We start from the raw sequence: 27,505 nt of genomic DNA, 5'->3' as shown, positions 1-27,505 counted from the left end.
GACGTTAAACCCCATTTCATTTCATTTCGCTATGTAATAATAATACTGTAACACCATTTATGACGAGTGTGGTGTTCCTTACAACGTTATATCCGGGATCCATTGTGACATCAATGAAGAATAGTCAAGAAAAGCGCATAGTGTGGATTGTTATAATAGTGTGAAAGGTCAGTCATTATGAAATAATAATAATATGTATTTTCGTTAATAACTTAGCCGATAATCGACTACAAATATATGTAAATAATATATTCAAGTTCAACTATTTAAGATACTATCCAAGAATAGATGTCAGTCGAATGGCAGGTTTTCAAAACCGCGTGTTAGGTTTAAGAATTTGGGGGAGAGTTATGTTTAAGAATTTGGGGGAGAGGTTAAGTCTCCACATAAGCACTGACCTAGGATGATGAAAAATTAGTTCGTGATATTTCTTAGTTTTATTAAAAATACTCACGTCATGTGCAATTCAAAGTGATTGACCCCGTGAGGAATGTCTCCCCTGCGACCAATTTCAAAACCGGTAATAAATACCAATTTAAACCTATGGAAGCCTGTTGCCGCCATTTTAAACTGTCTAAGGCGAGAGCGCGGGGATACAGAGCGAGAACCGAAGAATCTCTCGCCGAGAACACGAGATTATTTATCACGACTTCTCCCTTCCTTCGTCCTTCGATTGGAAGTGCTATCTATGTGTACGGTTAGCACGAATTAGCCAAACCCAACCAAATCTACCCATATAATCCAATATTTCAACCCAAATTACATTAGTTACCACCATATTTCTTTGTTTGCACGTTCCTAACGCAAATTAAAGTCATTTTTAGTTGTTTAAAAAAAAGATAGTAAAGCGGTATGCGTGAGGTCTAGATTATCAAGTTGGCGTATCAGGCTTCTATATCCAGCACCCTGGAAGCCATGCTTCACAATGTCGACACCTATATAATGGCAGGCCCTGCGGAGTGGGGGGCAAGTACCCTTTTCTCCAGGCTATTACACGCATGTAACTATTCAGTTAGATACAGTGACGTAACTGGAAGAGACCTGATTTTAACATACAAGTGAGACTCTAGAAGTAAAACGTAGACTTTCAGAAGAAAAAAAAAACCCTACTCTGCTCTATATTCATCCCTGGGTTAAGATTAGTTGACTTTACTGAGCAGTCGAATATTTCATGTCATCTCATTTCCGTTGTATCTATGACATATTGGCTGATATATTAAAACACGGCGGGATAGAGTTGTTCTAACATTCTATTGCAGGGGCTAAAGCTCTACAAAAGAAGGTCACATGCGTACCAAAGTGAAACTCATCAAGAACTTTTGATCCTCAACACATAGTTTAATTTTTATAACATGAATCGGACAAAAATTGTCGCCTCTGGGAGGTCCACAAACTTCATTCATATTTCACATTTTGCGTAAAAGGCATTTGGCATAACTCTAGAACGGAATGTCCGATGCGCACCAAACTTGAACTCCCCCAACACTTGTTTTACGTTTCATCGAAATCGGATAAAAAATGTTACAACCTTGGTATTACATACTTTTACACTATTTGCGTAAAGGGGAGCGGCAATTTGACAGGAAGTTTCGGTCCGATTTTCAGGAAATTTGGACTCAAAACCATAATTATGGTGTAACGGTGATATATTTGAACGATTTTGAAAAGAAGATAAAAATTGCTACCTCTAGAGGATCAACAAGTTAAAAACGTGATTTTTCTCGTACAACCACGGTCCATAATCCAGAAAGTTACGGCCCGATAAGGGAAAATTGGAAATAAATTGTGACCTCCCAGCCGTACCATGCGATAGAGCACGGTCGGGATAGTTCAAGGATGGCTGAAAAGGGTGATACGTGTGTAGATTTGTCTGAAAAATATAAAATTGCCGATTGCCAATGCGTTATTTACACCACGTTACCAGTTAACCCGGATGGAGTCAGCGTTATAAGAAAATGTTTTAAAAGCATTTCTTTATCCCCATCGTCAAAAATATAGTTTTAGAAATGAGTAAATAGCAGAAAATATAGCAGGCGAAACAACTGACATGGGCTAATGGTCCGGTCCACTTGCGTTCGGGTAACGTCCTGGTTGAATAAGTATACTAATAATACTATTAGTATGGGGTTTAACGTCCACTCGACACAAACCAGGCCATTTCGGGACTAACACATGGTTCAATTTTATTTCAATAATTCGCTTACGCGTAGGGGTCTTTAGCAGTGGGAGGAAACCGGAGGAACAGGAGAAAACCCCCAAGGTTGGACAGGCGACCCTACTCCATGTCAAGTACAATCGGGGAATCGAAACCACGCCAGTTGACTCAATGACAGACCTTATGATACAGCGCGCACGTGCTAACCATTCGGTCATCCAACCCCCTGTATACGTATAAATCAACGATAAATATATGGTTGGTGTAATTCATTATTTATACATTTGGACCATGACGTGACTTTTAATTTTTTTTTAATAACCACAAGCCTTCTATGAAGGCCGTATCACGCTTCGCAGGTGTCCTCTTACCAAGATAAATCTAGAAATATCAGATAAATTTCGTGGTGGGGCAGTCCTGAAATTCCCGAAAAGATTCCGGGTTACAGTTGTCTTCGAGATCTTACCGTGTAGCCTCGCCCTCACTATAGCCCGTGAATATAGCAACTCCAATTCCAATCAACAAATCAATCGTTTACAGTCCACGGAGATGAGACCGTCTGGAGAAAATTTTGAAAATTTAACAGCCGCAAACGCGTTTTCCTGCTATTCCAGCCCGTAAATACAGCAACTCCAATGTGGTCCAATATTGCCTACCTTAGATGACTTACCCGAATCCCAAATCCCAAACATCCAGTCATTTGTAACGGGGTATGGCGGCCTCGCGTTCCCCGAGAAAATTTAACGGCAACAAATGCGTTTTGCTGCTATTCTAGCCCATGAATTAAGCAACTTCAAAGTTGGAGTAACTCATTATTTATATATTTGGACCATGACGTGACTTTTTTAATAACCAGAAGCCGGTGTCCTCTTACCAAGATAAATCTAGAAATATCAGATAAATTTATACATAAGATGACCCTGTGATGCATACGTGTACGAGCCAGGAGAAAATATTGAAAATTTAACAGCTTCCAGCCCGGGAATTCAGCAACTTCAATGTGGCCCAATATTGCCTACATGTACCTTAGGTGACTTATCCGAATCCCAAATCCCAAACAACCAGTCAATCTTAGCAGGGTATAGGGGGCTTCGCGTTCCCCAAGACAATTTAGAAAATTTAACCGCCGCAGATGCGTTTTTCTGCTATTCTAGCCCGTGAATTAAGCAACTTCAAAGTTTCCAATCGGTTTGTAACCGAAATCCCACTCTCTGCCGACCTGAATTCCAACCATCCAATCAGATCGTTGCCCGAAAATTGTCGCACAAAGCAAAGTGACTAATGCATTAATCAATCATCAGTTCAGTACGAACTCTTGGTATTCAATTAATAGAAAAGTAAAATTAGAGTTTTATTAGATTTCGGGCACTTTATTTTGCCAACTAGATGAAATAATAATTTTTGTTTTCACTTGACCCGTTCTCCCGAAAAGTCAGATTGCCCGAAAGCTAGAGGGGCCGCTGCCCCACTCTCTACGCTCCTCTAGTGTGAAGGCAACTAGTAGGCCTACTCGCAGAGTCGAAGAAATATTCATCCTTGTTCACGTTCTCACTACGCGCACACCCCGGCTCATAGTCTTCGCTGCGTCATTACCACGCCTGTACGTCCCCACCGCGCTAAACCACGTTGCCACCGGGTCATGGTAGGAACGTGGAGAACGGGATATATTACGACGGCACCATAACCGCCTAGCGAGGTCGTGGTGGAAAAGCGTGATGAGAACTAAATGATAGTTGGGACAGTGAAGTAGATGCGTACTAGATGCGTACTACCACCCTAACTACGCCGACAAAGACCTTGACACGTCCATGCCGCTCTCAACCACAAGGTCGTGGTGCATATGTGCAGGAGTATTGGACATTATAATTATTATAACCCATTGGGATTGGAACCTCTCTGTGTACTGTAGGACTGCTCGGTTAATTGAAACGTAATACCAGGTGTTCTAGAAAGAATTATACATTGGAAACCCTATATACAGGTCATTTTTTTGAAAATGTTTTTTTTTTCAAATATGCAGGAACTGATTGACTATTCTTGTATAGGAGCCATCGATCATGATACCTGACCACGAATATTATGGAAAGGTATCGCTGCCAAAATTAAATGCTCTACTAAAATGTCTTTTCCGTTGATTGTGTAAAAAGTACAATGTACAAAATCCTAATACCGGTAATTATAAAGTCAAAATACCTCTAAGGGCAAAGTTAAATGTAAAACATCAAATGCAATGTGTCAAATGTGAAATGTTTTATTGGAAAATGCTGTTTTTCGACCTGTCTACATTTTACATTTCCCTCTTTACATTTGTACTCTGCCGCATCACAGTTGTCCTTCACGCTTTCTACATAGCATCTTACGCAGAGCACTAAGTTTGATATGCAAATGTAGGATATCACGTGCTTTATTAATATATACGGAAACGAAGCCAAGATCAACCTGATACACTATAAGCCAGAACACAATAAGAGGAAGTGAACCTGGCACAGTATAAGAAATTTACTTACCTTGAAAACCGATCGGATTTGAATGGTACTAAACTATATTAACATGATTACGGGAAAGGGGGGGGGGGGTATGGTATGCAATGTCAAAATACGGGTCATAATACTAAATTCCAGATATCAGGTTACATATCAGTGAAAAGTACGTTCATGTATACCCATTCCTCTCTTTAAGTATATTCATTATTTGTTGGGCACAATGCATATATACTTGTTTTAAAAAAAATAAATAAAAAAATGGATTAAAGTTCATTACCCTATACTGACATTTAGAGATATCCTACATTTGCATATCCAACTTAGTGCTCTGCGTAAGATGCTATGTAGAAAGCGTGAAGGACGACTGTGATGCGACACAGCGCAAATATAAAATGTAATGAGGGATTTGTAAATTGTAGACAGCTCAAAAAACAGCATTTTCAAATAAAACATTTCACATTTTACACATTGCATTTGACGTTTTACATTTAACTTTGCCCTTAGAGGTATTTTGACTTCATCAATACCGGTATTAGGACTTTGCACATTGTAACTTTTACACATATTCAATGAAAAAGACATTTTAGCACAGCATTTAATATTGGCAGTGATACCCTTCCATATAATATCAGTGAATTAGAGTTTAAAAACTAAAATGTGTGCCTCACAGCCTTTTATTTTGGAGGCTTCTTATCATTTACTTTTGATAACAGATTTACATTTATTTTAATCTTAGGTCACGCATCAAAAATAGTTTCTGATTTGCCATGTTATTTCCGGCTAGTTTCATCTTCATATCACATATCTACCTATCATCAGCAGCATGTTATGTTGGGACAACACCACATATAAGATCTCTTTTAATTAATCGTTGTTTAGAATATCAAATGACAGTTCAGCCATCTATATTTTGTAATCAGTAAGTTTAAGTTTGTTATGTTAAAGATACGTCTCTCAAATTTTATTGAAATTAAAAGATATATAATTATGTCATTCATATTGTAAATTGGCGTGTGATAATGTTGTAATAGATTATAAGGCCACGATTATAATGAGTCTGAATTTTATATGCGTAAGTTTGTTTCTATTTGGGAGCCGCGGTGGTTCAGTTGGTAAGACGCTGGTTCGCTAACCAATGACTGTCGGATTCGCTACCGGTGTTGGCCGAGCAAGACCAGCGTTATTTTCCGGTATGACCCCTCTTGTCAGTGGTACAGGACGGAGGGCCCTACAAGGTACTGTGTCTAGACGTTCAGATCGGACGAAAACCCCAAACCCGGTGTACTCATTGGCGTACACGTAAAATAACCCTTGACAGTTGGAATTCGAAAAAAGAGTAGTCCGTAGTGCTGCTGCCCTGGCAAATTTGCACTGCAGTATACCGTATTGCGGATGCCCGTCTTCATTACCCCAGTCGGTTCAGACAAGCTAGCCTGGAGGTCGGGTGTTCGATCCCTGCATTTGCCTAGAGATTTCATCCAGATTTTCCGGCGTGGTTCCCCCTTCTCAGTGATGCAGGACGGAGGGCCTGACAAATACAGCTGTCTAGTCGTTCTGATGGGACGGAAAACCGAGGTCCCGTGTACACATTGGCGTGCACGTAAAAGGTCCCTTGATATTTGGAATTCGATATAAGAGTAGGCCGTAGTGCCGCTGTCCGGGCAAAATTACCCTCATAGCACACTGTATGACGTATGTCCGTCTTCATTTGCCAATTCGGAGGAGAGCAGTAGGGCGTTAAACCCCATTTCATTTCATTTCAGTAGAAGAACATATATTATATTACAGGTATAATCAGAAATATATTTGTTTTAAATTCAACAGACGCAGAAACTGTACTTTAATAGCAGATCAGTTTTTAGAATCATTCCGTTTTCAAGAAACATGCAACGTGTCATCCTTACGTTTTGGACAATACCTGGAATTAACCCACCACGATACGCCACCAAATATGGTAAAACAGTTATTATAAGATACATTTATATTGTTGGGGTTGTCAATCATTTATACGAGTCCTGCTATGTCTATTCAGGGACTCGATCTCGATATAATCCTTATATCTCGAAATTTCAATGGACACAATAGCAAACTTTTTGATATCATTTGATAGCGAATTTATCAATAAATATTGATTTGTGTTTCCAAAATGTCGGTTGCAGATAATGTAAAAAGATAGAAAGCAATTAGAATCAAGAACTCGGCAATAAAGGCCAACATGTCTTCTATATTGTCCAACCAATAGATTAGTAATGTAATATTTGCTTACATCATTTAAAGAACACGAAGAAGTTTTCCAATCGATATAATTTTATTCAAATGAATGAAAGGCACATTATCTACGTTACTCAGATCTGTACAGAATACACTAGTCATAATATATTGTCAATAACATTAAACTAGGTTTTATTCTGGGAAGATGTCTACCCTGCAGTTAAAATGTACAGCAATAATGGTAGAAGACTAATGCCGATATCAGACACATTTTACGGTATGTTATTTATAAGCGGATATTGAATCTTCAAATAGACTACCGCTGTGACTTTATTAAATTTCGGCGAGGTTCTCAATTAGAATGTCCCGGGATCAAAAACGCAAGGACAGAGAAGTACTTAGGGTTGCCAATTGGTACGAAAAGCTGATGCCTTATGGGCGTATACTTCGAATAACCCTTGCCAGCTTGAGCATGAATGGCCATGTTAATATTACCACGCTTGCCTGTATGTCGGTCCACACGTCTGTACACAATTCTTGTAATTAGCAGACACGCAAATACCCCTGACAGCTTGAATTTAAATATATCGAGATTAATCTGATGTCGGACCTCTGATAGCCTTTTATAAGGCCGCATTTTCTCTTCGAATAAATTTATGTAAACGCCTTACAAATTAATATTTTTTTATAACTTTCTTTACGATTAAATTTGCTGAGAGTTTTCGATTTTTCTTTTGGGGAAACCCTGTCAAAATCAACCGAAACGTGGTAAGACTCGTAAACGCTCTACAGGTCCGAGTATTGAGAGAAAAAAAACCTCTTACTGGGTTTGTTCGACTAGTTAGTAGGATTTTATGCACATTGGTTATCCTGGTCACCAAAAACTTGAGTTTTGAGATTGTATTCATATTGCTTGGCTTTTATTCGGCTATCATGGAGAAGAACCGTATCGAAACAAATAGTTGTGCTAGTTTTTTTTTTAAATAAGAGTTATTATTACTTTCACTGAGCTTGCATAGCCTCTGGTAGGGTTATTTTTGATGCCAGACATTGGTGTGTTTATGACAAATATTTGATATAGCCAGGGTAAAAAAAAACAACATTGTCCATTTTTAACCAACCGGTTAGTCTAACTTCCAAATTAGAAACCGCAAACTGTTTATTTCGAACCTTTAAAAAATCTCTTTGTCACTCCATTGTTAACCAGCGGCTGCCAGGCAGGATACGCCCACATTTTCGAGAGATGGATAGAGAACAAGCTAACAAGAAAGTGATTTTTCCTACAATCAAGGGCCATAATTCAGGAAATTACAATTCGATATGCGCATATATCGAAAGGAACTGAGATCTTTGTGTTATAAACTTACATTTCAAGTTTCAACAAAATAGGATAAAAATTGTGACCTCTATAGGGTCCACAACCTTGATATACCATATTTTTACGCTATTTGAGAACGAACGGCGGCCATTTTGTCTGTCAATTTTGGGGCGATTTTCACAAAATTCAAACTCAACTGTCCTTAGGGTGGAACGGTAATATAATAACACGTTTTTTTTTAAATCGGATAAAAATTATGACCTCTAATGGGTCCACAAGCTAAAAACATGATTTTTCGTACAATCAGGGGCCATAATTCAGGAAGTTACGGTCCGATATGGGCAAATATAGAAAGGAACCGAGATCTTTGGGTTATAAACTTATATTTCAAGTTTCAACAAAATCGGATAAAAATTGTGACCTCTATAGGGTCCACAACCTTGATATACCATATTTTTACGCTATTTGAGAATGAACGGCGGCCATTTTGTCTGTCAATTTTTGGCCGATTTTCATGAAATTCAAACTCAGTCGTCCTTAGGGTGTAACGGTGATATGATAATACGTTTTTTTAAATCGGATAAAAATTATGACCTCTTTAGGGTCCACAAGCTAAAAACGCGATTTTTCGTACAATCAGGGGCCATAATTCAGGAAATTACGGTCCGATATGCGCGAATATCGAAATGAACCGAGATCTTTGGGTTATAGACTTACATTTCAAGTTTCAATAAAATCGGATAAAAATTGTGACCTCTATAGGGTCCACAACCTTGATATACCATTTTCTTACGCTATTTGAGAACGAACGGTGGCCATTTTGTCTGTCAATTTTGGGCCGATTTTCACGAAATTCGAATTCAGTCGTCCCTAGGGTGTAAGGGTGATATAATAATACGTTTTTTTAAATCGGGTAAAAATTATGACTTCTATAGGGTCCACAAGCTAAAAACGTGATTTTTCGTACAATCAGGGGTCATAATACAGGAACTTACGGTCCGATATGCACGAATATCGAAAGGAACCGAGATCTTTGGGTTATAAACTTACATTTCAAGTTTTAACAAAATCGGATAAAAATTGTGACCCCCTATAGGGTCCACAACCTTGATATACCATATTCTTATGGCGGCCATTTAGTCTGTCAATTTTGGGCCGATTTTCACGAAATTCGAACTCAGTCATCCTTAGGGTGTAACGGTGATATAATAGAACGGTTTTTTAAATCGGATAAAAATTATGACTTCTATAGGGTCCACAAGCTAAAATCGTGATTTTTCGTACAATCAGGGGCCATAATTCAGGAAGTTACGGTCCGATATGCACGAATATCGAAAGGACCCGCGATCTTTTGGTTATAAACTTACATTTCAAGTTTCAACAAAATCGGATAAAAATTGTGACCCCTATAGGGTCTACAACCTTGATATACCATATTCTTACGCTATTTGGGAACGAACGGCGGCCATTTTGTCTGTCAATCTTGGGCCGATTTTCACGAAATTCGAACTCAGTCATCCTTAGGGTGTAACGGTGATACAATAGAACGGTTTTTTAAATCGGATAAAAATTATGACTTCTATAGGGTCCACAAGCTAAAAACGTGATTTTTCGTACAATCAGGGGCCATAATTCAGGAAGTTACTGTCCGATATGCGCAAATATCGAAAGGAACTGAGATCTTTGGGTTATAAACTTACATTTCAAGTTTCAACAAAATCGGATAAAAATTGTGACCTCTATAGGGTCCACAAGCTAAAAACGTGATTTTTGGTACAAACAGGGGCCATAATCCATGAAGTTTCGATCCGATACATGCCAATATCGAAAGCAGCCGAGATCGTTTGGGGATAAACCTATATTTCAAGTTTCGTCGAAATCGGATAAGAATTGTGACCCGTAGAGAGTCCACAAACAATTGTGGACGGACGGACGGACGGACGGACGGATAGGGGCGACGGCATAATACGTCCACATGAATATGTGGGCGTATAAAAATCTGATTTTACTGGAAACCTAACAAATAATGAATTCTAAAACTGAAATTTACACCACTGTAGGGCATTCGGCATACGTCGATGTTGCAGCATGTTCAAACTTTACGGATGTGTCAACGCATTAAATTTGAAGATTATATTGACCTGATAGCTGAGTTATTGACATAGTATATACCATTGAGGTCGTTGTTTGAGGTCATTGTCTTATATCACACATTCTTTGACCAATGTTTTAATATTTTTCGGAAGGCCAAGTGCTGTGATATTCATATTTGTAATGACCGAATTAATGAAGACGAGTTTTATTTCGCTTTTCTTCGTCTAGAAACTTGCCTTCAGATAATTAAAATTACCATAGTCAACATGCTTCACATTTCTCTACTGGACACTTTTCTTGTTTTTAAAAATGATAATTAATATTTCTTTTAATCCAGGTTATCTACCCGACGATGTATTTTTCTGTGCGACAACAGAAACCCCGGGAATTATCTTTAATGAGACATGTCCTAATTTCAGCGATACAAAAACATGTCCACAAAATGCTGAATATTCCTTTTGGGTAGCGGCTTCCCAACAGGTAAGATTCAATCGTTTGCCTTACAATCAATGACGCTGGTTCCACTTCAGTCCATTCTAATTTTTTAAATTCTATCCATCAAAGTCTTTGGTCATAATTAACATGAGCCTTCAGGAATAATATAAGATGTTTGAGTTTGCTGTCGTGAAGATTTATTTGGTTCCCAAATTAACCAGGGCGTCCAGGGATCAATCCCGATGTTGGTCGAGAAAGTTCCAAATGATTTCCGAGCCTGTTTTTCTTGTCAGTGTTCCATACTGCAGCATGGACAAAACACTGAGACCTCGTGTAAAATAGATGAAACGCCACTGTCCGGACGAAGTTCCATTCATGATACATCTCATAACGCACCAGCCGTTAACGTCCATTGTATTCATGTTGCATATGATATTATTGGTAATTATGTAATTGATTATATGTTTCAGTATGCTTCTAGTGCTGTTGGCAAAGTACACATCATGTTCAACTCTTCAATGGAGACACCCTTTGTGAATGATTCGTAAGTATATATCTGTGGTATTAAATTCAAGTTATCACCCCAAAACACATTCTACACTAGATATCGCCTGTGTGATAACTTTCATATTCTACTGAGCGATATCAACGGTTTAGATATAGCTCTACATGAATTTGGTTTATTCCCAAAGAATTATATTTATTTATTTGTGCGTGTAAGAGAGGGTTGGGTGATAAATAAAATCTCCTAGTCGTCTTTTTTGATATCAAAAAATATCAACACTCGTCGATAATTAAAAATAGCCCCATTCGTTTTTACGTTATCGACTTGTGATATCAAAAAAGACTCAAAATAGATTCTCTATATCTCTCGAGCGGCGATCCAACCCCATGTTTCATTTGGTTCTATAAAATGATGGAGACGCGGTCAAATATTAATTTGGTATTTCGTATGTTAATATTATTATATGACACAAAAAAGTACATAGAAGTACTTGTACTTTATCTACTTTAGTCTATTATCATAAGTATGTGACAAAGTCTTCCATAACTTGCATCACATTGACACTATTTTGTATACATGTCAAATATTTATTTAGAAGCATCGAACCAATTTGAACCCCACGTATGAGAACCCATTGAACCCCACGTTATTGATCTACGATATAAGATATACTGTCCATTATATATATACACGTTCACTATATATATATATACGTATTTAATTACGGACCTAATAATTGCCACATGTAGTAACAATGCTCTTGATTAATGCTCTTGATTAAATAGAATGCAGTCAGGAAGGTATATAAGACTCTGAGACGAGTAGTCCAGGCATTTTAACTCAATTTCGCACCATTTCGGGCAGTTGCTGCAATAGAAATGCCGACCACGTTTTATGGTCGGTCTAGACGTATATTATCACCAAAAAAAAGTCCCAGTCCGAAATCCGTGCCCAAATGGGTCAAATTGGCAAAAATCCAAAATGGCCGCCGATTTTGACTGGAAAATACCAGTTTTTATCCACTTGCCATAATATGATTGAGTTTGGTATCAAAATATATCCTTTCGAGGTAGCTGGATCCATTCCCATACACATTTTGGTGATTAGTTATACCGCGGAGTCATTATTAGGAAATAATTCCAGATGGCGACCAGTTTTGGCGGGAAAATTCGAATTTTACAAAATTACCACATTTGGTGTCAAAATATATGTTTTGGAGGCAGCTGATCTCATTTTCGACACATTTCTTTCATCTTGGTACACAACTGGTTCCCCTGGGTCAAAATAATGGGAAATCCCATTGGAGATTTGGGGATTACGAGTGGTCGAGTCCGCCTCAGATCTAATACGATGACATTCATCAAGCATCAACTAAATTGCATTTAGACGCTCTGGTTGACCACTGCTCACTACGGAAGCAGCGTAGCTGGCATGACGAAAGGGGTCACTCTCAGCCCACTGTGGACGCAGTGTCGTGGGCGTGTCCGATTTCGATCACCAACCTCGAAAATTGAGCCATGATGGCCAAACCTATTGAAGCACGTGGCGAATTTATTTCAGAAAATGATTCAAATGTTGAGACACAGATGGATACAATATCGCCTGTTTGTCAGATATGCAGTGAACTGTCCATCGTCATTCCCAAAATGACGGAAAGATAACGGGTATTGGGGACCGACAATAATGAGCCGATTAAGATTCCTGGCTTACGTTCAATAATGAGCGGAGATACCAATTTCAATGGCAGAGAATTGAGGACAGAATAAAACTTGGTGTAAAGTCATGACTAAGTTCAACAATACGCCAAGGGCGTGCTAGGGAAAATTTGAGTTCTGTGGCACATGGTAGAATCGATTTAACGTATATGCCATGACATACCATACATTGACACTTGGTTAAGGGATTATGATTAAGTCACAAAGATCCGAACATGAACATAGTTAGCTGCAGTCAAGAACTAAACGACCTGTGAGGAAAGAAAAACAAGCATCAAAAGGGACTGGTATTCCTTACAAAGGGTACCTGCCAAGTTTCATTTGATTCTGTTCCCTAATGAGGGTAGGGGTAGGGAGGTAGAATTGAAAGTAGACTGACAACCCCAAGAACGAGACGACGATCAAAATACACTTTAAGCCAGGCCAAGGAAGTAACTGGTGACAGATTAAATGTCATTCGTTGTGACGGTTTGCGTATTGGCCCTGAGTATGCTAATCGGCAATAATGGTTCCCGTCGCCCGTGTTGCAATTTTCCTAAATTCATTAATATAAATAAATAAAACTAAGACAAATTAGTTGATTCTGAATATTATGGAAATATTAATCCGTCTGTAAAATCTATTTTGGAAGTCATCCGTGGAAATCATGGTCTGGTTGAGCTTGTAGTATCTCTGGAGTTAGTTGGAACAAGGGAAGGGCAGCAGAAAAAGGGGGCACAATATTCGATGGCACATTTTCGGAAGAGAAGGCACATAGCCACCCCCACTCCCACCCATATACCTTGTTAGGAAATCTCAGCGGATTCGAGCTTTATCAACCATTTCGAGTTTATTTTGTTTTTGCATTTATGAGGGCAGGGTAGTCGGCCAGCATGCCTCTGCAATTACATTTTTTGCTTAGGTTACACAGAGTGAAGAACAATTCCTGTGCTAGATGTTTTATAAATAAGTTAGATGTGCAAGTAGTTAATAAGTGTCATCTATTTAGGGACACCAGCCTCAATGCTGATTTATTAAATACAACTAGATTAATGTCAAGTCGTCATTTGTCCTGTCTTGGCTTTTCAAAAAAATAGGCATTGCGAGTTCTACTGTTTACTGTTGTAACAGCGGGCACCGATTATATATGTTGTAATAGACCGTCTGCTAGTCTTTCCTACAGACCATGTAAAAGACAACGGTCCGCAAAAATGAATTTTGGCACCGCGGACCCTCTAGACCTTGATACAGACTCCTCCATTTCATTAACCTTAAAACATTGACAAATAACTATGGGTTGTTCATTATCAAATGGTTCACTGCATATTTGACAAACAGGTGATACTGTTGTATCCATCTGTGTCTGAACATCTTAATCATTTTGTGCCACATGCTTCAAAAGGCACGACCAGCTTTCGCAGTAACCTGAGAGTGACCCCAGTCGACATACCCCTATGCCGCATCCGCAGTGAACTGGAAGACACTCCAAATGAAATTTAGTTGATACTGGATGAAAGTCATTGTATTAGGTCTAAGGTAGGAGTATCATTAATATCCAATCCATAATCGGAAATTTAAATCTCAAATTAGAATTTCTCCTATAGTGACACAGGGAATCACTTAATCACTAAAATATGTACAAAAATAGATTCAGCTACCTCGAAAACATATATTATGACACCAAACTTGACCCTTATGTACAATTCGAGTTTTCCCGCCAAAACTGACCACCATCTTGAATAACCCCTAATATTGACTCAGCGGTAACACTTATCACAAAAATGTGTATGGAAATGGATTCAGTTACCCCGAAAACGTATATTTTGATACCAAACTCGATCATATTGTGATAATTGGGTGGAAATTGGAATTTACAAGCCAAAAGCGGTGGCCATTTTGGATTTTGGCCAATTTGAACCATTTGGGCACGGATATCGGACTGGGACTTTTTTTTGGTTATAATATATGTCTAAACCGACCATAAACCGTGATCGGCATTTCTATTGCAGCAACTGCCCGCACTTTTGCTATCTTGCCTGGACTAGAGAGGCTTGGTTAGAGAAGCAGAGAGGAGCAGAGGGAAGCGGGGACGCTGTCGTGGCAGACGGGCGGAATGGTTGTCTCATAAGAGCGATGTACCGTGTTTATATTCTTATTTGTGTTCCTCTTGTTTTTATGTATCTGTTTCATATTCTGTTCCCGATGTAAATAAATCATATATGTACGAAACTGTGATCTCTGTTATCACTAATAGTGTTACATATATTTCAGATTTTTCGCCACATGGGAATTACCTAATATAAACTCTACTACTGTGACATCGGCTGAGATACTCTTAGTTCATTATCCTGGACAGTCAGTTCGGTAGGTAATGAAATAGTACTGTATACTGTCATTGTATGCCCACTATTGGAATCACGAAAACAATCTTAGGGTTTATCAATCTTGTTTGGTGGTACATAAAATACACTTAACGGTAGGAATTCGAAGAATTGTGGTAAGGAACCACGTTTATCTACTTCATTGGCCAAGTAAATCAGAATGAATATTTTGTTTTTTCTATATCGCACCATCTGATTATTCAAATTAACAAATAAGTTTTCCCTTGGCGTATTGTTCGCGTTAATTAATGTCATTAAAGATTAAACGGTATGTATTTTGTACGGAGGATTACTCTCATTAGCTGATGGTAGGAAAATATTTTAGATATTTAAAACCAAACAACTCTATGGGTTTAAGTGGTATCTTGCACAAAGCACCACTATAGCAGCCGCGGGCGCCGTGAAAAGGGTTAAGATATGTACACTGTTTTTAGAACTCCTGATACCACTGATATCAGGGTAGGGTATGCACATTCTTTTAGAATGTCAAGTTTATATAGCTAACATTGTATGTTATACTTTTGTGTATATTATAATCACTCACACAACTAGCAGAATGTACTTTATGATGTATTCGTCATACTCTTGATGTATTAAGTTTCAAATTATTGTAATTTCAGTTCCAAATGCTCAGGCCAGTCAATTACAGAGTTAAAGAACAAGTTGCAGGAAAGAGGCATTACCACTGTATGCCATGATTCCCCCAGGTAATTTGTAAACAATTTCTCTTATGAAAGTGGGAGAAAGGAATTGAAGAAAATTTTGGTTCTACTCGATCTTCTGACCAAGTACAGCGTTCGAACATGGCTTCTGTTTTTTCTTGGTTTCTTACAAAGAGCAGTGTTTCAATCTTGTGTTTTGGGTTTGTCAAGCAGTGTTTACATTTGTCAAGCAGTGTTTACACACTTGTCGATAAATTGTTGCATAAGTTCACCTAAAATTTCGGAGCTTCGCTTGTTAATCCTATCACATCTACTGGATCACAATAAACACGCACAGTCCACGTTCAACCACCGAATCTCGAATAATTTCAAGAAATGTGTGAAACATACCGTCCATCAGAAAACAACAGGAATATAATTCATCTTGCTCTAAAGACGTATAGCGTCATTATTCCTTCTAGAGGCTACATAAAGTGTCCACTTTAGCTTTTGTTGTATGGATAGCCATATCTACCAAAATAGATAATATTCTTATAAACTTATATGAATGTCGTACATGTAGAATTATTGGCGGATGGGGTGAAAATTTGATATTTAGTTCCATCGAAAATAATCACCAGCTGATTTTTGCAAACGATTCACTATGTACCTAACATTGGCGTTAGTGTGCTATAAGGAAAGTTTTGCCCGGACAACAGCACTACTGCTTACTCTTATTTCAACTTCCAACTGTCAAGGGATCTTTTACCTACACGGTCCTACACGTCAATGTACCCAGTTTTTCGTTTCCATCCGAACGACTATACAGGCTGTTCCTTGCCAGGCACTCCGTCCTACACCACTGACAAGGGGGGGGGGGGGCACACCGGAAAATTCCGATTAACTTTCTCGTCCAACACACGTTACCTCAAACATGGGACCTCCAGGTTAGCGAATTCACTGAGCCACCGCGGCTCCCATCTCAATGCAATATCTAAATGAAATAATGATATGTAGGCTTGGGGAGAAACGCGTGGCAACAGAATACACGGTCATATATTCTAGATTTTTTGCAACCAGGTTGGGTACACTCCCGTACAGACATAATCCGAAGCACAATTTATGTAATTATTGTTTTTCCTTTGCAGAAGAGTGCAGTTGGTATTTTGTGGTGATTATCCAGACAACAAAGAATGTTTGTCTCTTATTTCCAGTTCATCTCCAAACATAACCCCATCTCTAATATTCTTTTCATATTCATTGCTTTTATATTACTATATTTAAATAATTAGATATGTTATTGTTCTAATATTTCATAACGAGAGCCCGTTTTTAATTAATTAGATTTATAAAATGTTGGGAATAGCCATAACGCAAATTATATCTGCATGTTATGTTATTGTTCTAGTATTCTTTTTATATCCATTGCTTTTATATTACTATATTTAAATATTTAGATATGTTATTGTTCTAATATTTCATAACAAGGGCCCGTTTTTAATTAATTAGATTTATAAAATGTTGGGAATAGCCATAACGCTAATGATGTCTGCATATTGTTCTAGTATTCTTTTTATATTCATTGCTTTTATATTACTATATTTAAGTATTTAGATATGTTATTGTTTTAATATTTCATAACAAGAGCCCGTTTTTAATTAATTAGATTTATAAAATGTTGGGAATAGCCATAACGCTAATGATGTCTGCATATTATGTTATTGTTCTAGTATTCTTTTTATATTCACTGCTTTTATATTACCATATTTAAATAATTAGATATGTTATTGTTTTAATATTTCATAACAAAGAGTCAGTTTTAATTAATTAGTTTTATAAAATGTTAGAAATAGCTATAACGCTAATGATGTCTATATGTAAGTCGACATTAAAATATCTAAAGTTGATAAGCCTGGGTTTCCTTAAATTGATGGCCAATTTCCTACTTTTTAGCATACCCTGTAGGTAGACATTCACAGCGAAACAAAAGTTGTATTTCCAAATTGTCTACATAGAACACAGACGCTGATTGGTTAATCGAATTACTGACGTTATAGGTAAAAAGCCACCTGTATGACCCCTGACCTGGCCTCCTAATGTAGTGGAGACAATCAAATGTAAAAATAAACCCGAAATGTAGATCTGTATTTTAAGCAGATTGGCACAGGTAGTGATGACTCTGAGGTGGGAGTTATTACGCGAAGAGTATACAGTCCTGTCTGTTAATGGGGAATATTCTCTTCTATTTTCTTGGTTAAACTTTCCGCCCCTGCAGTGTAGCCGGTCGAATAAGAAAGCCAAACCACATGTTTACTAATTCCGAAGTGCAACACTATCCCTGCTACACATTCCTTCTTTTGGCCACTAATCGTCTAGGCATGACTGCTGCAACTCTCCAATCTTGAACTTCACGTTTTTGTAATTATTGACTTAAATATTTGACTTAGAAATATGGCACTTAGAAATAGACTTGCCCACAGAATAAATGTAAGTGCGGAATTTTTGTTCTCCGGATAATCAATTTCATATCCATTCATTATTAGTTCTGTTATTCAGATTGCATCGGAGCTCGGGAACAGACTAAGTTTAGACCAGAGGGGTGTTTCCCTACTTGTCTTTTGGAAATTTCTTTTGGGGGGGGGGGGGGGCGCTGTGAATGTCATCACTATACAAAAGGAACGTCTCTCGGATTAACATTCGAAATAACCATTATTTGTAAATGCTGTATAAACTTGCAATATCGCTATTCTTTATTTGCTTTTCCGCTTTTAGGGTTCTCATAATATTACACTTTCCCACTATAGGGACATTATAAGCCTCGTGCGGCGATCGGTTGGAAACAGTGTCGGTATCAGATGAAGAGAGGTCCTACTATTCCGCTTACGGGGCCCCCAAGCCCCCCCCCCCCTCCACACGACTAGAGGAAAATAAAAGTGTGTTTTAAACACAATTTAGCAAAGCCGAGGATGGTGACGGTTGCTTAAGACTATTGTGCGTGTTATCATGGGTTTGGCATTAGAATGGTTCAAATCTTACCTCAGTCGAAGAACACAATCCGTAAAAATCAATAATCAAAAATCAAATCCTGCGAATTTATGTTACGGTGTTCCACAAGGTTTTGTACTCGGTCCTCTCCTTTTCACAGCCTATACTTCACCTCTTGGAGACTTGGCGATCGGTATTAACGATCGGAAGTAAGTTTAGGAGATCGCAAATAAACGAACCTCCAATCAATATCGGTGATATTGCTCTATAGGGGAGAAATGATGTTCGTGATCTTGGTGTGCAGTTAGATTGTAACTTTGATTTTAAACACCATGTTTCAATGATATGTAAATCAACTAATTACCATCTTTTTAACATCGGCGTATTAGAAACTTTATTGATCTAAAAACAGCAAAATTGTTAGTCAATTCACTTGTAACATCTCGTCTTGATTACTGCAATTCCATTCTGTTTAATCTCCCCTCATAGCAAATAAATCAGCTACAGAAGATCCAAAATAAGGCAGCCCGTATTGTAACAAGAACCAAACAACGTGATCATTTTACTCCAGTATTAAAGAATCTACATTGGTTACCTATTGAATCGCGTATCAACTTTAAAATCCTCTCCTTAACGTACCTGACTCTCCATTCTGAAGACTCTCCACACTATCTTCAATACACTATCGTCGATACACTCCAACTAGAACTTTAAGATCCCAGAATCACTGGTACAACCGAAAACCAAATCGTCCTACGGTCAGAGATCTTTTGCTTACGCTGCACCAATGTTGTGGAATTCTCTACCCGAACACATAAAAAACTCGCAATCCCTGGTAACTTTTAGAAAATTGTTAAAAACAGAACTTTTTAAGCAAAGTTTCATGTAGTGATTGTGATGACTTTTAAAAATTAACTTTTAAGCAAAGTTTTATGGAGTGTCTGTGATGACTTTTAAAATTTGCCCTTGTTAACAAAGTTTTATGTCTTTTAATAGTCGAACTTTTTAGCTTGCGCTGTCATTTGAATAACTTCATATTTCTTAAATTTTCCGTGATTATATATATTATTCATTTTTATTTATTCTGCATCTAACATTTTTACAAAATGTAATAGCTCCGCGGAGCAGTAATTTTTACTGGAATGAAATGAAATGAAATGGAGTTTAACGTCCTACTGTTCTGCTCCTAACCTGGGCTAATGAAGACGGGCATACGCCATACAGTGTGCTATGAGGGAAATTTTGCCCGGACAGCGGCACTACGGCCTACTCTTATATCGAATTCCAACTGCCAAGGGATCTTTTACGAGCACGCCAATGTGTACACGGGACCTCGGTTTTTCGTCCCATCCGAACGACTAGACAGCTTTCCTTGTCAGCCCCTCCGTCCTGCATCACTGACAAGGGAGAACCACGCCGGAAAATCTGGATGAACTTTCTCGGCCAATGCAGGGATCGAACACCCGACCTCCAGGCTAGCGAGCTAGCGTCTTACCCACTTAGCCACGTGATCCCCCTTTTACTGGAATGCAGGCACTTTATAAATTAATTATATTATTATTATTATTATTAAAAATGCAGGCACTTTATAAATTAATTATATTATTATTATTATTAAAAAGTCTGAATAGGCTAATCGAGCAATAGAGCAAGTTCACCTTGATGTTGACAAATACGTAAGACGATATGGTTTATTCCCGCGAAGGCGCAGTTATTGACCGTAACGGATTAAAAAGGGTCGTTTTCGACGACTTCGCGGGAATCCAGCCCTAAGGATTAAAATGGATTAAAAACGTAACAATGGTGTTATAGATTGTTATGAGAAGAATTTGCACTTTCATAATCCCCACTGTAAATAATTAACCAACATTTTTGCATCAGATAAGAAATAAAAAACATAACTATACTATAATATAACAAAAATTAATTTAATTTCGTCAAATATATAAAAAAACATAACTATACTATAATATAACAAAAATTAATTTAATTTCGTCAAATAAATAAAAAACATAACTATACTATAACAAATATTAATTTAACTTCGGCAATAAAACAACTATAATATAACAAAAATTAGTTCAATTTCGCCAAATACGACACCCTGTCTAAATACTCGACTAATATCTTGCTGGTGTCTTCGTTTCAATTCCTCGAGCTGGCTTTGAATTTGAGCATATTTATATCTTTTCTTTGGTGGTTTCTGTCCCCCAGCATATTGGACGATTCTTATCTCATTAATGTTTTGTTCTTGTAGCAAAAATGTGATCAATTCAAAAACATTAGGGTGGACTTTTCCAACTAGCTTCTTGACCCTTGAATGCCATCCTTCCAGAGTGTTGTTGGTTCTGTGCTCCTCTGTCTCGTAGTGGTTCCACTGGTGAGTTGAAAATTCTCCCTCGAACCATTTATTTGTAACATAATCGGCCAATTCTGTTAGTTTTGGATTGGCTGGCATTTCTGCTACAATGTGAAGGTATGCATCATCAACCTGCATTTAAAATAGAATTGGTAAATAAATTTGATAACAAATACGAATGTGGCGACCACAGTGATCAAAACGTTCCACGTCTACTCAAATAAGAGAAATCGAGGGCTTATGCAGCAAGACATAATAAAACTACTTGGGTGATTTGATGATATTCATCATTAATTGTCAATTGGTGAATAAAATTCAGAGTGAACATAAATTCATAAAATCTTTAACACCGTTAATTGGGTCCTAATAACAACATGTCTCTCTTCAAACGAAAGCCGACCCGTCGATATCTGCGCCTTCGCGGGAAGGATTAATTTTGGTCACGCTCTGTAACTGCACCTTCGCGGGAATACACCGACGATATGAACATCAACTAAAAAGATATATAATGTGATTCGGCTGTAATGTGATATATGCGTATATGCAGCATAGACAATTAAAATCTCTATTCAAGTTAATCCAACTGTATATTTAAGTCTTACGTCGAGGTGAATACATTTTGTGATTTATTGTCATTACAACATCTATTGGTGGCTAACAGTATGTAACTAAAAACTAAAATTGGATCTTATTATTGCCAATAATATAATGTACCTTGAATTTTTTATCACGAAGTCTATCGCATCCAGATATTTAATGCGCGTTTAGAATATATTCATTTTTTGTTATTTCAGGATGGATATATCGTAAAATTCATCTTCATTTGCCGAACTACACCCAAACTACAGTGTAAACACGGTTTGGAGACTATATTTGAACTACAGGGTACACCGAACTACAGTGCACATCATGCTTTAGAGACACTATCTAATATCCAACAGGAAAAATGACGATTAATTTAATATCCGCCAATTTGTGTTGCTGCTATTTTGTATTTTCAAAATTTATCTTCAAATTCAGAGACATCGAAAACCATATAAAAGACATAGCAAAAGTCATATCTTACGTATCTTAAGACATGCCCTTTTATTATACCAAATTTATGGGTTTTTTTGTTAAATGGCCTTATATTACCAAATTCGGCAGCCATTTTAAAAGAAATGCCCGGCACCACATGAAAAATACATTTCTTTAATTGATGTTACTCAAATTCGATTTCCGCACATTTCGCGTACATAACCACGATATAATGGCCGAACATTACGTACATCAGATAAACTACTTTTAAAGCCCAAAACTGTTCAACTAGTCTCTTATGGTCAGCATCCCTTTAGTTATCAAGCACCTGTTTTATGGATTAATCAGCCATTTAATTTAAGATGCTGTACATCTCTATATCCTTTTAAAAAAACAACTTAAAACACATTTATTTAATGAGGCTTTTAACTGACTCTGTATACAATTGTTAAGAAGTCCATAATCGTGTTGTTTATTTATGATTACATTGTCACTTTGTAAAGTGCCCCTGAACATGTTTTATGAAAGGGCGCGCTATAAATATGCTGTAATAATAATAATGATAATAATAATAATAATAATATTACCAAATTTGGCGGCCATCATGAAAGAAACGCCCGGCACCATATAAAAAATACCTTTTTTTTTAAATTGATGTTTGTCAAATTCGATTTTTCGGCACATTTCGCTTGCATAACCATTCTGTGTTTGAGGAATTTAAAAAGAAATCATTTATAATCCAACGAGTAAATAGTGAAACACACTGATTACGAGATATCGCTCTCAGAAAATTCCCCGATTTTGAGTATGATTTTGTTTGATATATTTATCACTGAACCAAACTGCATTGGTTTCTTTTGCATTTTTTTTAGGGTAAAACGTTTTCCCTCAGCGCCTAATACTGCGCAAGAAAAAAAAATTTTGGTATGTAAACCTGTATGAAGCCATGACGTCATAGATTTTATGGCGTCATAATTGGGACCCAAAATGGCGCCTGGAAATGAGTTGTCGTAATTTCCCTTATATAGGGCTTTGGGTAAAACTATGGGGGAAGTAACCCTCATCGTTTAAAGAAAGGAAAAAGCAAAGGATCCCCTTCAAGAGTCAGGGTTAGGTATTATCCAGAAGGTAGCCTAAATGAAAGAAGTCCAAATTATTCTAAATGCGTATTTATTAAGAACAAATTACAATTATTATATAATATATTAATTAATACCGGACACTGAACAGGTGTTTATAAATATGTAGGTTCAGGAGTTTTATTGAGAATCAAATTGCTAAGTATAAGTTCAATGATAATAAACATATCAGAGTGAAACATGTCAGACAAAGAACGAATAGTAATAAGTTAGCGTGCACGTAAAATAACCACAGAATTAAATGAAAAGTTGACCGAACCGCCGCTGTCCGACACACTTTATAGCAAACACTCTGTTAAAGGCGTTTGTATTCATATTGCATATGATATATTAATGGTAATTATGTAATTGATTATATGTTTCAGTACGCTGCTAATGCTGTTGACAATATACACACCATGCTCAACTCTTCACTGGAGACACCTTTTGTGAATGATTTGTAAGTATATATCTGTGGTATTAAAATCAAATTCTTCGAGCGCCGACCTAGCCCCACGTTCCATTTCGTTCTATAAAATGATGGAGACGCGATTAAATAATAATCTGGCATTTCGTATGTTAATATTATTATATGACACAGAAAAGTAATTTATGTACTTCATTGGTCTATCATTATATGTATATATTTCAGAGTTTTCGCCAGCTGGGAATTGCCTAATATAAACTCTACTACTGTGACATCGGCCGAGATGGAGGCAGACCACCATTAAATTTCATCATCTCGGTACCCACGAATTGTAGTTCGTCTATTTATAGCAATTCTCTCTCTCTCTCTTTTCTCCCCTTCTGCATGCCCATTTGTGTTGATTTTTTGGTCTAGAATGGACGAAGAGGGTTTGAATGAACATTTTCTGCCAGGTTTTGGTAAATATTCATGATTTTGAGGCGGAAGGATAAGAGGGTTATCAGGTTAGCTACGGCGATATGTACGGCAACTAGTTACATGTTTTTAGTATGCTTCTTCAAGTTTGTGTATCTCAAAATTTTGGTGGTCAACCTCATACAAATTTTAGTGCAAAGACATGACCATTTGTTCCTCTGTCTGTAGTGAAAAGCATTCAGCCCAACGAAAATTTGGGGAAAAGTTGGAGGTGGGCAAAGAGGCCAGAATTAACATTGAAGTCAATGGGGAAATTAATGGTGGTCTGCCTCCAGATACTCTTAGTTCATTATCGCCCCTAGACAATCAGTTCGGTAGGTAATGAAATAGTACTGTATACTGTATTCTATGTACATGTATTTCAACTATGATCGGCCGATTTTACCGACCGGTTAGGACATTTGACCCTCGCCTAGTTTTTCAACTCTTGTTTGGTGGTATGTAAAATAAACTTAACAGTTGGAATTCGAAGAAGTGTGGTTAGAAACCACGTTTATCTACCCCCCCCCCCTCCCTATCCTTCCCCACTCATTGAAACAGGCTAGTGATGAGAGGTTAAACATCACCACCTGTTTATTCAAATTAACAGATAAGTTTTCCCCTGGCGTATTGTTCGCGTTGATTATTGTCATTAAAGATTTTACCACTTATTTGAGGAGTTCATGTAACTAAAAGTTTATGTTATACTTTTGTGTATATTATAATCACTCACACAACTAGCAGAATGTACTTTATGATGTATTCGTCATACTCTTGATGTATTAAGTTTCAAATTATTGTAATTTCAGTTCTAAATGCCCAGGCCAGTCAATTACAGAGTTAAAGAACAGGTTGCAGGAAAGAGGGATTCCCACATTATGTTATGATTCCCCTAGGTAATTTGTAACCAATTTCTCTTCTGAAAGTGGGAGAAAGGGAGAGGAGAAATGTTCGGTTCGATTCGCGCTTCTGAACAAGAACAGCGTTCGAATGTTGCTTGTTGTTTTCTTGGCTTCTGACCAAGAGCAGTGTATGAATCATGCGTTTGGGATTTTAGTTTGTCTAGCAGTGTTCACACTCTTAAATAATAATTTACAATCCAGCTTGTGTCACTTGCACAAATGATATATGATTATGAGTACACAATATAAAAGAATATACATGTAGATAACAAAATACAATTAAACTATTTGGTAAAACAAGATAATAGGATTTTTAAAAAAAAAATAGCAGGGTACAGATACAGATAAAATATAGATAGAAAATCATAAAAAAGTAAAATTAAACTCTTTGGTAATAAATAGCAGTGTACAGATAAAATATAAAACATCAAAAAAATTGGTAAAAGAGATAATTTTTGAAGGCTTTTCGGAACAATTCTGTTTTAGGTTCTTTTTAAAAACGTCGAAACTTGAACTGGTCCTTGTTTTAAAGGATATGTCGTTCCAAAGTTTCGGTGCTGCTACCGAAAAGGAGCGTTGAGCGAGGAGTTCTTTACTCTTTGGCATCTGAAGGAGGTAAAGATTCGAAGAACGAAGGACAGTTGATTGACAGATATGTAAGACACAAAATTTTGAAATCGATGCGAAAAGAAACGGGGAGCCAGTGAAGTTGTTTAAGGACAGGGGTGATGGGTGAACGATAAAGTGTTAGTGAAACGATACGGGCAGGGTATAAGCTTTTTGCGGGAGGTCCAACAAGCAGTGAGTTAGAATAATCGAGTCTGAATGTAATAAAGGAGTTGACAAGTAGTTTACAGGTTTCAAAATTGATAAAAGGACGGATTCTACCAATGTTATACAGGTGAAAATTGCATGATTTACAAATAGATGAGATATGGGATTTCATGTCCCGTGCAGTCGAAATTTACACCAAAATTTCGTGCAGACGATGACAAAGGGATATTGGCATCTCCAATTTTCACAGAATTATGTATTAACTTAAGATTTGTATTACATTTAAGTTTAAAAAGTTGTATCACTTCAGTTTTATCATCGTTCAATTTTAAAAGATTAAGTTTCATCCAGGATCTTACATCCGCAGTGCAGGTCTCCAACTTTGTTATGTTTTCGGTCTCATCGTCGGCGTAAAGTTGGTGGTCAATTTTGTGTTTTCTTATGATGTCTCCTAAAGGAGAGGTGTATGCTGTGGACAAGAGTGGTCCCAGGACCAAACTCTCCATCCTGCACCACCAAGAGGGGGGGGGGGGGGTCTACGCCGGACAATCAATGGATCGAACACGAGACTTTCAGGTTAACGAGCCAACTTATTCATTGAGCCACCGTGGCTACCATGTTGATGAAAGGCACATTATCAACTCTTTTTGCCAAATTTAGACTCCAATATCTAAAGGAGATAATGACATATTTTGTTAAAATTCGAACAGTACTTCCTTACGTTGGCGTGAGATAAACGCGTGGCGACAGAATACACGGGCATATATTCTAGATCTCTTGCAACCAGGTTGGGTACAGACAAAATCTAAGTCTCAGTTAATATAATTATTTTTTTTCCTTTGCAGAAGAGTGCAGTTGCTACTGTGTGGTGATTATCCAGACAACGAAGAATGTTTGTCTCTTGTTTCCAGTTCATCCCCAACACACATAACCCATCTTCAGTATTCTTTTTATATTCATGGGTTTTATATCTCTACATGTATTTTTAGGTATTTTATTATTCTAATATTTCATAACAAGAGTCGATTTATAAATCATTAGACTTAAAAAATGTTAGCTATAACGCTAATAATGTCTATATGTAAGTCGACATTTAAAATATCTATATTATATAAAGCCGATTAGTCTGGGTTTTCTTTATTTCTTTAAATTGATGGTCAATATCTACCTGTGGGTAGAAATTCGGAGCGCAACAAAAGATGTATTTCCAAATAACCGCTTAGAAAAGAGACGCTGATTGGTTAATCGAATTACTGACGTCGTAGGCCAAAAGCCACTCGTATTCCCCTGACGTGGCCTTCCAATGTAATGGAGACAGTCAAAAGTTAACCCCCCCCCCCGAAATATAGCTGATCTGTATTTTAAGCAGATTGACACACATAGTGATGATTCTGGAGTGAGAGTTATTAGGCGAAGGTTATACAGTCCTGGCTCTTAATCGGGAATATGCTCTTCTTTTTTCTGGGGTGGCTAAGTGGGTAAGACCCTGGTTCGCTAACCTGGAGGTCGATGTGTTCGATCCCTGCATTGGCCGAGAAAGTTCATCCAGATTT

The 27,505-nt window shown here is 37.4% G+C and overlaps 1 protein-coding gene and 1 long non-coding RNA gene across 4 annotated transcripts; both read left to right on the top strand.

The window, feature by feature from the left end:
• Positions 1-70: 70 nt before the first annotated feature.
• Positions 71-17,827, top strand: LOC126821660 (ADP-ribosyl cyclase/cyclic ADP-ribose hydrolase). Of its 2 annotated transcripts, XM_050550130.1 has the most exons (9): positions 71-167; positions 5,375-5,557; positions 6,463-6,592; positions 7,039-7,126; positions 10,599-10,741; positions 11,167-11,240; positions 15,167-15,259; positions 15,897-15,983; positions 17,066-17,827. In XM_050550130.1, exons 2-9 carry the CDS (start codon positions 5,406-5,408, stop codon positions 17,199-17,201), a joined length of 903 nt encoding a protein of 300 aa, XP_050406087.1. In that variant the 5' UTR covers positions 71-167; positions 5,375-5,405; the 3' UTR covers positions 17,202-17,827. The 2 variants fall into 2 exon arrangements, 1 of the variants encoding a protein (XP_050406087.1); XR_007680435.1 differs by lacking the exon at positions 5,375-5,557 and having other exon boundaries at positions 93-167.
• A 746-nt stretch (positions 17,828-18,573) lies between these two features.
• Positions 18,574-26,968, top strand: LOC126821705 (uncharacterized). Of its 2 annotated transcripts, XR_007680450.2 has the most exons (4): positions 18,574-23,856; positions 24,049-24,141; positions 25,086-25,172; positions 26,798-26,968. It is a non-coding gene; the product is annotated as an uncharacterized LOC126821705 (long non-coding RNA). The 2 variants fall into 2 exon arrangements; XR_007680447.2 differs by lacking the exon at positions 24,049-24,141.
• Positions 26,969-27,505: the final 537 nt, after the last annotated feature.

This window comes from Patella vulgata, chromosome 1 (assembly GCF_932274485.2).
Source record: "Patella vulgata chromosome 1, xgPatVulg1.2, whole genome shotgun sequence".
In the NCBI taxonomy this organism is placed as follows: domain Eukaryota; kingdom Metazoa; phylum Mollusca; class Gastropoda; family Patellidae; genus Patella; species Patella vulgata.
The sequence above is the reverse complement of the archived record's forward strand: the minus strand, read 5'-3'. Positions and strand labels throughout refer to the sequence as shown.